The sequence below is a fragment of the Hypomesus transpacificus genome, chromosome 20, assembly GCF_021917145.1.
Source record: "Hypomesus transpacificus isolate Combined female chromosome 20, fHypTra1, whole genome shotgun sequence".
NCBI lineage: Eukaryota > Metazoa > Chordata > Actinopteri > Osmeriformes > Osmeridae > Hypomesus > Hypomesus transpacificus.
Window position 1 is genome coordinate 4,556,199 of NC_061079.1, and position 12,823 is coordinate 4,569,021.

Consider the following 12,823-nt stretch of genomic DNA (forward strand, 5'->3'; position numbering starts at 1 on the left):
GGACTATCATTTAATGTACTAAATGTTTTTGTTTTTTACTACAAACGACTATTTAGTGGATAATTATAATTTTAGACTTTCTTTCAACCAAGTTTAATATGCTACCTTTTAGATTTTGAAGTAACAATCTCCTGTACAGTGATTTGCTATATATTATACCTTATTAATTGAATATTTTAAATGTCATTGTCCATTGTCATTGTCCATGTCCACATTAAAGATAATTTTTTGATCGTTAGTCGAAGTTTTGACATCCTCAACAACGCAGTGGTTTGCCTCCTTGATGGTCCCAAATCTCACTCAAGCTAAAGAGAGAAAGTTCAGTTTCATCTAAGGTATACATTCCACATGGGTTTTATTTTTGTTTTATGTAGAGTGTTTTTAGGAAAACAATGCAGACCCAGTACCACCTTGTCAGGCTAGTATTGCACAGCGTGACCAAATAAATAGCTGCATCACATCTCCATTAGGTTGAAGATTGAAGAATATATGAAAGGTCAAATGGCGACTCCTGTCAAAATATATAAACAAACAAACACTTTCCTATATCTTCCATGAAAATGATGTATTATGCTGGATGACGCTTGTTAATGGTACACATACGGATCTACTGTAGACCCGCTATGGAAATACTGCACTTGCGTGAGTTGTTCCACCTTCCAGCTCCGTAGATGGCGGCAATACATTTTAGCATTGGTGTCCAACATTTTGTCAAAAACCACCGATAGAGTAGGGGAAATACAGCACCACCGGATGCCAACCGCCGTCAACTAGAAGAAGACGACAACGAAGAAGAAGAGGAGTATCTATAAAAGTACGATAGGAATATCACTGATATTGCAGGAAAAGGTACTTGTTAGCTATCTTGCCAATTTTCATTGCATCCCACAAGTGCAGCTATAAACGATGTATAAAGTTAGCCCAAAGGTAACTGTGAAACACAAGCCCCGAGGCTAGGCTGCTGCTCGAGGTTGTTGCTAGCTAGCAAGGTGGCGACTAGCTACCTCGCCTGTGCTTGATTATTTAGCTGGTGCTAACTAGCTAGGAAGCTAATGTGGTTATTTTGTTTCTGCCTCGTGTCGCGGTCTTTCTTTGATAGAAAACGAAATAGATGTAATGACAATGTGATGATAGCTAGCATTGAGACTGCTCAATGATTTGCAAACATCGGAACCAGCAATGTTAATTAGCCAAGTAACATTGCTGCTGCTAGAAAAACTAAAAGTAAAGCAGAGCGAGATTCATACTTACTGTAGCCGAGCTGGTCCAGATGAACTGACATAAATGCAAGTGCTAACGTTGAATTACGATATATAAACTAATGCATTAACCTAACCTAATTGACTTGAAACTTGTGCGATCAATTCCTCTGCTTTGGTTGGAACCAAAACACGGACACCCTGTGCACTTGATACACAGACTTGTATTTTCCTGTTGACTGCACATTTATAACCAAAATAATGTCTCACCAATCCTTTTAGTTTTGATGCCTAAATAACTTTGACAATGTGTGCACTTCTCATCCTCCCCTACTTCCACTACTACAATGCTCTTAGTACGTGTATTCCAGTGTAGTTATGTAGTATACATTAAACTTAATTTGATGAATACATTTCTTCTGTTATCCTGAATGTTTAGGGATGGAGGCAAGCGGACACCCCTGTGAGAGTGACACCTCCACACACCTGCAAGGCTCTGGAGATGCACCGATGAGTACTATGAACTTGTATGCCACTCTAGGTCTCTCGCCTGAGGATGTGGATGCTCTGGCTCAGATCCCTGAGAGTGAGATTAGTGTGGAGACTTTGCCCATTCTCATAATGCAGCTGAAGGCTAAACGAGCCCAAGAAGAAGCGAGGCAGAGAGACGTGTCCCCTAAAAGAGAGATTAAGAAAGAGCACGCTGATTCAAGAGACAATCGTAAAGAAGTCAGTCCCACCTACTCAGAGCCCCACCGGCCAAACTGTCATGGGGACACAGACTATAGGAGAGTGGTGAGTTACAAGCGATTGGAACGGCCAGAAAAGATGGAGGGGAGGAGAGATTCCCGTCACTCTAGGCCCCCAAGAGACAAGCTTTCAGACAGCCGGCCAGAAGGCCGGCCAAAGTTTCCAATGTCGTATGAAGTGGATGACTTCTGTGGAGTTACGCCCAAGGAGCTTCCACACAAATGCTCTCTGTGCTTATGCATGGTCAATTCTAAAACGGTACGTGATTATCCATTCCAAAACATCGTATTGTTTTGACAGTTGATGTTCTACCCAGGATGCCAGGATGAGATCAATAACTGCTGGGGGGGGGGGGGGGGGGGGGGGGGGGGGGGGGGGGGTGTTCAATGAGCACTGGCTCCATTTCTCCAATCTGTAAATGTGCTCATGAGAGTTTTCTCTTACCAGACATGGACAAGCCATCTCCATGGACTGCGCCATGCAGAGGGAAAGCGAAGAATAATGCGTTTGTAAGTGTAAAGGAAAGGAAAAGGGGAACAAAAAATGAAACGTGTACAACTCATATGGTATATTTTTTAACTGTTGGACTAATATATTGTTTGTATAGGACAGCAGTGTGCCATACATTTTAACTGTAGTTGTGAATATGTTTCCATTGGGCCTGATTTTGATCAAATTCATCTTTTGACAGATATCCAGAGTGGGAAATCCCTGAGAGCACAAACATGTGAGTCTTCCAAAAAGTCATGCTTAACACCCTAGGGTGCAACCATTCTCTCACTGTAACACAGCTATCAAATGAGTAATGTTCTGGGCATTTGATGTTTCGCATGCAAAGTGTCCCACAGATTTGGCATGTCAGAAGCTGCTTGGAGGAAAAGGGGCGTATTAGAGGAGTGCTGCTGTTATGTTTGAAAGCTTTAGACGATAGCATTAGACTAACTACAACAGTGTATTAGCTGGAACCATAGGTAGGGTCTAGAGTTTTAGAACCTACCTACAGTCTTTGTGAATGAAATTTCTCTGCCTTAATCTGCTTTCTTCCAGGCCAGATAATGATGATCACTCCCCCCCCAGGAAAGTGCCCCGCCTTGCAGTGCCGTTCAAGAAACCACACAGCTCAGATCGACTCTCAGGTGAAAAGTCTTCCAATCTACCCCACATTAACTTTTATATCAAGGATATTGCAATTCTGGTGAAAAATAGGTTGTTTCCTCATGCATGAAAACTAGTTGTATTTTTTCTCCATATTTAGGAGGAGAAGTTTGGCCCCTACAAAAAAGACTTAATTTAAAGCCCAAGGTATTTAAACATGTGGTTGTTTACATTATTTTACTGACTAAAAACTCCCCATAGCATATGATTTACTGCTCAGCAAACTCTGTCTGGCAAAACAATAACATGTTGTTTGGTTTTCTGTTTTTCACCCCAGACTGGTACAAAGGTGGTGGTCACAAAGTATCCTCTTGGTGTTGTCAGTGTTGATCACTTGCTGTCTTTGGCAAAGCCTTATGGTACAGTTGTGAAACATCTTGTGTTCCCCACTAAGGTAGGTTGAATATTAACCGAATGAGAATAACATCAAAATAATACTACTTTAAATAACATACTAAGTCAAACTCTGTTTATTATATATTGTAGGGATTCCTGGAGTTCAGCTCACACAAGGAGGCAGTTAATATGGTGAAACAGTTTGGTGAAAAACCGTCTTATGTGAGGAATCACAAGTTGACCATGTACTTGTCACCAACCGTGTGCAGTATTCATGTAAGTGCAGTATGTACAATCATCTGAACCCTTCCATTCAGTTGTTTGTCATCACAAGACATTATGCTTAAACGTGCTTTTGTTTTCAGACACCGAGACTGGATGAACCAGAGACGCGGCACTCCAAACGTGTGAACAACGCTGTGGTCTGTTTCTCTCATCTGCCTCCAGGGAAAGAGCAGGAAGCTGAAATTCTTGAACTGGCCAAGATGTTTGGCAGTGTGCAACATTCAATATTTTCAAGTGACCAGGTATAATTGTAATGAATTTGTTTGTATTGACATTTCCATGGTAACTGCAAGAACGGAATCACATGGTAGCTTAACATTATCGGTAGTTTGTTCATTTCTTCTCAAAATGATTGACACCCACCAGAAAATAATACATAATCAGTTATTATAACAAATAACGTATGAGCGGAAGTGAAGTTAGGCAAAGCCTAGCTCTTTAGAGATGTTCCATTTGACTCTGCAGGCTCTGATTGAGATGGTAGACTGGAAGGACGCAGACATCATGGTGAAATACTACCGCTCCAACCCCCTGAAGATCAATGGGAAAGGTGTCAAAGTCAGCTTGTCGTCAACAAGAAAGAGGATAAGGTCAGTGACGGTTCTTTCCTCTAGGGGACACGGCGGCCTGACCAATATTCTTGTGGGACTTGGAATGTCAGGGGAGTTTACCACAGTGGTTTTTGCCTTGTAGAGAAAGTCCTGAATCCACCACATCCAGAAGAGCAGACTCCAGCAAAAGCCACTGCAGCAAGCATAAAAGCACAGAGACTGGAGAGACTTCCGCTAATCAAGAGAAAAACATGGTAGACACACAACCTGCCGAGGAAATGGTGAACGTTAAAGAAGAAAGCCATGAAAGCACCTTGGAGGATCACAAGGAAGACGACACAGAGTCAGAAAACATTCAACTAGAGGAAGAAGAGGGGATGATGGTGGAAGATGAACAAAGTCTGTTAGATGACATTGATACAGAGACTGGTGCCGATGTTAATGTTGATAAAACTGACAGTTGCAAAAGCGCTTCACCCGTGACAGATGCTGAAGAGAAGAAAGGACTAGAAAACATTGAACCATCTGACCAAAGTGTAATAGATTCGGATCAAAAGGCTGCCAATGATCCAAATCTTTGCGATCACGAGGACACGATGGAGCAGGAGATCTTTCATGAAGATGATGTAAGGAATTTTTGTCATTCATTTATTGTGACCTGATTCCACAAACCAAGTCTGATTGTGCCCCCGAATTGAAAATACTTTGACTTCCAAGTAACCAAGTTGTGGATACCTGGCCATTGACCCCCCCCCCCCCCCCCAAAGCATTTCAACTTGGTTGAAGGTCTGGGAGCATGTAGTAGGTTGAGATCCTCCACTGATCAGATGGAACGGCTAAAGCTAATTTAAAGCGTGGTACAGCAGAAATCTAACTTAGATTTCAGTGCCAATTAACGCTTTATGTTGAGACCAGATCATCATCGACAGATACAGTCAAGATGTCAATTGTTGGCCTCCATGTTGCCCAATATCAGCCATATATTCTTTGGTGGTGTAAGGGTTGGCTATATATCATGGCCAACAAAGAATACAACAGTACAATTTGCGTGTAATTCATAGAACAGTTTACAAAGATGCAGACTAAGGCTATACCTAATGATCAGTTTCATTATTGACAAGTTTCATTTTGAGTGGACCATGATCATGGTCTTAAGATTGGCGTTCGAAATAATTAAACTAATTGTGCATTTTTGTACTACATCCGTTTAGTAGCCAGATATAGTGTTATTCTGGTTATGACTGTCGGTGTAAATTGTAAAGTATTCAATTGTACAGTCATGAAATGCCTGGCTTTGGGAGCAACCTTTTATGACCACAAATGACTTTCAAAACCATTTCTACCAAACTAATGTTTTGCTGTCATTTACAGGAGGACGTGGACGACATGAATTTTCCAGAGAATATTGATGATTTTGTTACGCTGGATGAACTTGATGAAGTTGTGGAAGAAGACGAATCTTTAGGCATGTAATGACTTAACGCAACGTAAATTGGTCCTGATGTGATTCATTAAATGCCTGTTCATATCAATTGTGCATTATTTGATTGTTTTTCTTCATATTTTCAGGTTCAGACAAGACACAGGTTGGTGGAGTGTATTCTTCAGACCTTTTATCCAAAGTGACGTACAGGGGTGGATTTGAACCTGTAACCTGTCGATTATACGCTATACTATTGAGCTATACGTGAACCTATCCACTAAATTCAAATAGTGTTAACTGTTCTGTTGGAAAACAATATTGTGATAGTCAATGTAATAGGTTGATGACATACTTTGTTCACAGTTCTACTAATTCAGTTGTGTAAATGATTTCTATTTAGTGGACTCTTGTTATTGCAGGATGGGAAGGTGGTTCTTGTTAAGCCTATCAGAAGATCCTACGGCTTGGAAGATGCCCTCTTCCAACTGGCAAAGCCTTTTGGAAAGGTGGTCAACCACGTCATATCCTTCTACAGGGATGAGGTGGGTCTCTGACTAGATTATTTATATTCTTTGGCAACCTGTGAAGTTTGCTGTAGTCGGGCGCATGAAAACGATACAGAGTCTTGTGTTGACAAGTCAAAATTACGCACCCCTGTGTGGGTTTATTAACCTGAAAACCCCAAAAGTTAAAAACAAACTAAATCAACAAAGGTTCTTCCTCTGGGAGGGCATCTGGCAATCCATCCGGTATATGGCGTCTCTACGCCCTGATATTAGCTGTGGACAGTAGCAGAGGGGTCATTCAAACGTGATGTCATGGACTCTTAGCCGGACTCCGGCTCTCACCTGCATGCTGTTCCCTCCCCTGTGACTGAGTTGGTTCTTGCAAGGCGCTGTCAGCTTACTCAAGTGTCCAATGCACTACAGCTGCCTCCCGTTGGCGCTTACAAGACGAGAAAAGGCTCGTACAACCAATCTGATGTCTCAGCGGCCATGTTCATGTTCAAGTCTTTTATTGTCAGGTACACAGGGTTAGATTGTGCACTGAAATTCTTAGGAAAAGACATCGCAAAGCAACCTGGCATATCATGACATATAAGTACTTAGAACAATTTACACCTATAACAATCTAACATATAATACAATAAACCTCCTAATTATACAAAATATTAAACGATAGAGTAAACTAAACATATAATACACAATATCCTATACTAGCCTTTTATACCATGGTCTGGCTGAATATTCGATTCTGATTGGCTGCAGGGGTGTCCATTATCGGGTGATAACGGACACCTACTACGTCATTGCAGCAAAACTGTCTTTTCACCGTTCTAAATTATTGTGCTGGCTACACAGTGTCTGAAATAAGTAACCATAACAACAAGAACAACATTTACAAGACTTTAACAAGCTAACTTGTATTTACAACAATGAGTGACTTAAATATTTATTTTAACCTATTACAAAAATGTTACTTTGCTGAATGTATTGTGTCAGTGTCACGTAACCGCTCATCTCACATCCCATTCGCTATTCACCTCGCTAGACTAGTCAATCTACTGTACTTCAGACAGGCTGCGGCCAACACGACAGTAGCCGCAACTCTACACGTGGCAGATTCTTTTCTTCTTAAAAATGTTGATTTTATTTGGGGACAATGACATGGCTCGATAGCTGGCTAGGCTTGTTGTTAAACATACTGTCAAATGATAATCACTGTTGTTTGGAGAATGTCAACTTTGATGCGGTCATCTCACATCCATTTGCTCTTCAACTCTATTGCCTTTGAATCTTGCTAGCATAACGTTAGCTTTCGGGCTAATAGCTCAGCCAAGGGAAACCCAGTGTTGGTTCTATGAGCTGAGCGGACTATAAAATATCAGAGTTGGCGAACGTAAAAAAAAAACATACATTTCTATTGCAAAAACGCCTGAACATAAATCAATGTTTGTAAAAAGAATTGTTGGCAAGTGACCATGGTATAAGCGGGATAATGCCCTTCGAGGTGTCCAATATCACCTGATAATGGACTCCGTGGAAGCAGCAGTCCGCTACGCGTTGGACGGTTCACGCCTCTGCATCATCCATTATCAGGTGATATTGGACACCTCGTCGGGGCATTATCCCTTACATAACCTATTTTAACTTACAGACAAGTAGGGTACACTTAGTGCAATTTTGCTGATTGTGCTACCAGTAGCTTAAGTAACAGTGTGTTAAGTGACGAGTGTGTGAATGTGTCGACAGTGTATCATTTCGAGTTCCGGCTGCCACAATACCTGTATATATTTTTTTGCTGGTGTTTGTTTGTTTGTTTATTTATAAACCATTTTCCCCCACAGTTTTAAGTATTAGTGCTTACTCTGCCTGTTTTTTGTCCTTCGCTCAATGTAGTGACCTAGCAATTTTCATGAACAAAAGATATGGATCTGGCTGTCAACAAAATTGTATATCAGTAGATTTATTCTTAGATAAATGTGGAAACAAATTGGTTCAAATGGATTTTGTTCATGTATGAGCATTTGCTTTGAATTACATGTCTTTACTGCTTTTAGGCGCGGCTAGAGCTGGAAAGTTCAGAGCAAGCTCATGAAATGGTGAAAGCCCTCAGAGACCACAGGAAATCGCTGCTTTTCGGGAAACTTGTCAGTGTAGTCATGTGTGGAGACGTAAAGGATTTAAAGGTGGGTTTTCAAATCAAAACTATGGTTGTGTTTTGCAGTTAATTTTCAGGTAAGTCAGGTAATTTAAGTAAATGTACCCAAGAAGTTTGGAATGTTGAAAGCTTCCATATGTCTTATGTTTATTGATGATTTGATGTTGTCGACACATGCCAAGTGGGAGATCCATCTAGGGATGCTTCCGAACCAGAAACACTCTGACATCTCTCTGTGCTTACTTTGCTCATAACTCTACACAATTCAGTTGTGTGATGATTTCGATTTTAGTGGACTCTTTTTATTGCAGGATGGGAAGGTGGTTATTATTCAGCGCATCAGAAGAGCCTATGGTTTGGAAAAGGCCCTTTTCAAACTGGCAGAGCCTTTTGGAAAAGTGGTCAACCACATCGTATCCTTCTACAGGCAAGAGGTGGGTGTCTGATTAGATTGTTCATATACCTATTTTTTTGTTGCTGGTCTGTTTTTCCCACAGTTTAAGTTGTAGTGCTTACTCTGCCTGTTTTGTATTGCCACACATCCTTATCTATTTACTTTTATTGAAAATATAGATGTAAAGGCTCCGTCACACCATAACGTTCTGGTTAACGTTCTCTGAAAGTTCTAATCGTTCAATTTCGAGCATTCTATGGCGAGGTGGACACATCTGGCTTGTGACTAACGTGTGACTATAACGTATGACTAGCGTGGGACTGACGCATGAGGAGCGTGTAACAGCGACCAAGTAAGACACCCCTGAAAACTATTAGCATGTGACGATGTGTGACGAAGGCAAACGATGAAAACGACGTTTGCTTTTGCAAACGATGAATAACAACCAAGTAACGCTAGGGCAACGACTGACCAACGATAGCCAAACGCGTGCAACGTTAGTCAAACTTTCCACAAACATTCTTCAGCGTTATCCAGTGTTTAAAATTAAACTTTGACGATCACCAACGATTACCGACGATAACCAGCGTCACCAGCGTCCACACAACGCTCTTCTGGCGCTATACCAGCGTTATACCATCGACCATGGACAATTACCAACATTTCCTCTAATGTCATACAACGTTGACCAGAACGTTATGGTGTGACGGGCCTTTACTGTTGAGGAAAGTGTATATCAACAGATTTTTATTTGAGATATATGTAGAACATTGGTTGTAACTGATTTTGTTCATGAATGAGCATTTGCTTTGAATGACATGTCTCTACTGCTTTCAGGCGCGTTTACAGATGGAAAGTTCAGAGCAAGCTCATGAAATGGTGAAAGCCCTTAGAGACCACAAGAAATCGCAGCTTTTCGGGAAACATGTCAGTGTAGTCATGTGCGGAGAACTAAAGGAATTAGCGGTGGGTTTTTACATTCAATTATAAATATAAATGGTTATCGGGTCAATTAAGTAAACCTACGTAAGACGTTTTTAATATTGAAGAAGGCTTCCATATCTCTGTTTATTGGTGATTTGATGTTGTCCACACAGGTGCCTAGTGGGAGATCCATCTACATTGGCATGCTACCAATGGAGAAATACTCTGACATCTCACTGTTGAGGCTGGCCCAGCCCTTTGGGAAAATCACTGGTTATAACCTCAACTGGCGGCATAGAAAGGTAAAATCTCAAATCCTGTTACGTTTAAGGTTGGAGGCTCATGGATGGAAGATCATTATTTCACAAATGTGTTTTTGCTTGAACACCTCTAGTGCTACATCCAGATGGAAACGGTGGAAGCAGCTCAGAAGATGCTGAAGAAGTACGAGTTGCGTCCTCCAAGGTTCTACGGCACCACTTTGAAGATCTGCCTGTGTAGGAAGGGGGATTCACTTATACCATGGTAAGCCCTCTTCTTCTTGGCTTCTCAGTGGCTCCTGAAGCTGTTTTTAGATACATCTTGAATGTAATCACAGAAGTTTGCAATTCCGGGATTTTCTTTTGTCATGTCTCAATAACATTGTTGTTGAACCTTTACTTGGAATTGAAGTTGGTTAGAAGAAATCTATTTACACAGCTCCTGCAGGTTTCCTCCCAGATTTGAAAGTTAATATAAGATTCAGCACTTTTCTGAATTTTTTAATTTGTATTCTTGTGCCTTCAGGAATTCTCCTGTCAAGTACGAGCTGTGGCTGGCCCGGAAGAACAGCGCTAAGGCTCTTCAAGAGGATCAAGGAGGCGAGGGGAAAGGTGTCCAATCCTCTACAAGTTCCACTACCCAGAGGAGTTCCATGGAGGAGGTGACGGGATCATTTACTGACTTTATCATTGATAAACTAGATAGCGAGTCTTGCCAATAATGAGAAAGTGATCATAGCAATTTTTCAGTCATCAGAAGGTTTTTGGTCAAGAGAAAATCGGAAGATCTTTCAAAATCAAGGCAGCTTGACGGTGTATTCAGCAAAGCAGCCGTGGTTACAGGAATACAGAACGCTAGAGACATGTAACATCCAACACATATTTTAGTCAACATGAACAAATGTCCCCCTCCCTCGTTGACACTATTTCCCAAAACCGTCCAAACAGTTCACACACACAGACACCCCCTTCTCCCTGGATGGCTCTGTGTACACGTTCCCTATCTCTAAATGTCAGCTCGACCTCTTCACCAGGCCCTTCTCTCCCTAGTTGGAGCGTACGCTTACCCACAAGCTGTTTCCTCAGAGGAACAGACTAATGACCCTGGCTCTATTCTGATGTTTGGTGTCTGTCTAATACTTGAAGGTACCCTTTCGCATTTTCATGATGCATTACAAAGGAATGTGTTATTCCCAAACGAGTGGCTCTACTCTTGGTCTCTCATGTCCTGTTAGCAATGCACAGACAGTGGCCTGCTTTGGGACTAATGAGTGACTAATTATTCTCACATGTTGGCCTATAGTTTGTGAAGTCAAATTAATGTTTAGCCATGACATGATTTAAATCCTGTTGTTTAAAAAATTAATAAATAAAATAGATATTATATGTATGACAGTTATAAATAGCCATCATTCAGCACACCCTTAACGCCAATCCCGGAGGTGCTTCAACTTTGTATTTTTGTTAGGTTTTCAAGATGCCTTTCTAGCAACCAGTACAATTAAGTACTATATGTAGTATTTTGTCAAATTAGATATGGAAACTTGTAAGTATGTAAAGAATTCTTATGCATGTTTTACAAATAATCTGGTGCTTTGCAAAGAGCCAAACTGTCTCTAAATGCTTGGGGTTTTCTGAGGTTCTGCTCCGGCAAGTCTGTGAGATTGGCCCTTCCTATCCGAATGGAATCAATGGCTTCATCAGATCATCGTACTGAATTGGGATGTTTCCATGGACAGGATGGCTCGATGTCTGAGAGTGAAGGGGTCTGTGGAGACCCTGAGTGCGACCAGTCTGATGCAGCCAGCGAGGACCTGGAGCAGGAGGAACCTCTAGGTCCTTATCAACCCAACAAGCCTGTGGGTAAGAAACCAGTGACTCGTTACAGACTGAAGAGATTGTCTTCTTAGGTGGGTGGGAAGGCCACTCAAGATAATGGTTAGTGTTCTAGTGTTGTATTAGTTCTAATCTAAGACGTCTTTTACTTTTATTTACAGGGTTAGACTATTTGGTACAAAGAACTGGATTATTCTGCAAGTTGTGCAACATTTTCTACACCAACGAGAAAACAGCCAAATCTGTCCACTGCAGCAGCAAGGAACATTATGAGAACCTGAAGGTGGGTTTTTCTCTCCCTTCCTACAACATAACGTTACTGACTGGGAAGATAGATGACGACCATTATTGTTTAAAAAGAGGTCAACTTCATCAGTACAGCTGCATTGTTTACTTACAATTCTTGTACCTGGAGTAGTCTGTAGCTTACAGTTTTCTCTGTAGGAATTTCAGCTCTCAGAAAATACCTTGTGAGTCGTTAGGAACTGAGACGTCACTGCACACGCTCAACATTCCCCAGATTTTGCATCGAATTCCTTAAGATTGTCTGTCTAAGCTAAAATCAAGTTCACTTGTGGAATTTCAGCCAAATATTTGTCTGTTTTCAGTGATGGTGGTCTTATTTCTTAACACATACTAACTTTGAGAAATGTTTCCCCTTTTTCAGAGAAAAGTAGAGGGAGAGAAGCAGCCATTGGCTGATTGAGATGACTGGCATCCTATTCGTATATCCTACACTTCACAGTGGAAGACCCGCCTTCTAAATGTATCTGTTTATTTTGTTGACATTCCTTCATGTACTGATGACATGATTTGAACCCATCTGGAGAATGGGTGCTGTGCAGCCATATTAAGTATATTGATCTTATTATAGTACATGTGTAGTGACCTTGATCAGTTTTTTTCAAAACAACCAAATAAAACATTTATAAAACACAGCATCACCTTTGACCTCCCAAAACCAATTGTCCCATAGGCTGCAAAGTATCTATACTGTCAGGTATTTTTGTGTGCGCATTATTGGATCTATTTGTTTTTATATTCTGACG

At 41.1% G+C, this 12,823-nt stretch overlaps 1 protein-coding gene across 2 annotated transcripts; it reads left to right on the forward strand.

Moving 5' to 3' along the window:
- The first annotated feature begins 713 nt into the window (after positions 1 to 713).
- LOC124482674 (matrin-3-like) lies at positions 714 to 12,713 on the forward strand. Of its 2 annotated transcripts, none has more exons than XM_047043125.1 (23): positions 714 to 849; positions 1,639 to 2,207; positions 2,397 to 2,458; positions 2,641 to 2,676; positions 2,997 to 3,085; positions 3,205 to 3,251; positions 3,382 to 3,498; positions 3,591 to 3,716; positions 3,806 to 3,967; positions 4,191 to 4,315; positions 4,419 to 4,902; positions 5,648 to 5,741; positions 5,846 to 5,862; positions 6,119 to 6,241; positions 8,260 to 8,388; positions 8,672 to 8,794; positions 9,592 to 9,720; positions 9,852 to 9,980; positions 10,073 to 10,203; positions 10,465 to 10,600; positions 11,678 to 11,801; positions 11,936 to 12,057; positions 12,442 to 12,713. In XM_047043125.1, exons 2-23 carry the CDS (start codon positions 1,641 to 1,643, stop codon positions 12,478 to 12,480), a joined length of 3,111 nt encoding a protein of 1,036 aa, XP_046899081.1. In that variant the 5' UTR covers positions 714 to 849; positions 1,639 to 1,640; the 3' UTR covers positions 12,481 to 12,713. The 2 variants fall into 2 exon arrangements, with proteins under 2 accessions (XP_046899081.1, XP_046899082.1); XM_047043126.1 differs by having other exon boundaries at positions 728 to 814.
- Positions 12,714 to 12,823: the final 110 nt, after the last annotated feature.

Excerpts from the sequence above, each read along its gene's own strand:
- LOC124482674 (XM_047043125.1), top strand. The coding sequence starts at position 1,641 with ATGGAGGCAAGCGGACACCCCTGTGAGAGTGACACCTCCACACACCTG. Across the intron at positions 2,459-2,640 it reads AAGCGAAGAATAATGCGTTT|ATATCCAGAGTGGGAAATCC; the intron begins GTAAGTGTAAAG and ends ATCTTTTGACAG. Across the intron at positions 3,717-3,805 it reads CAACCGTGTGCAGTATTCAT|ACACCGAGACTGGATGAACC; the intron begins GTAAGTGCAGTA and ends TTTTGTTTTCAG.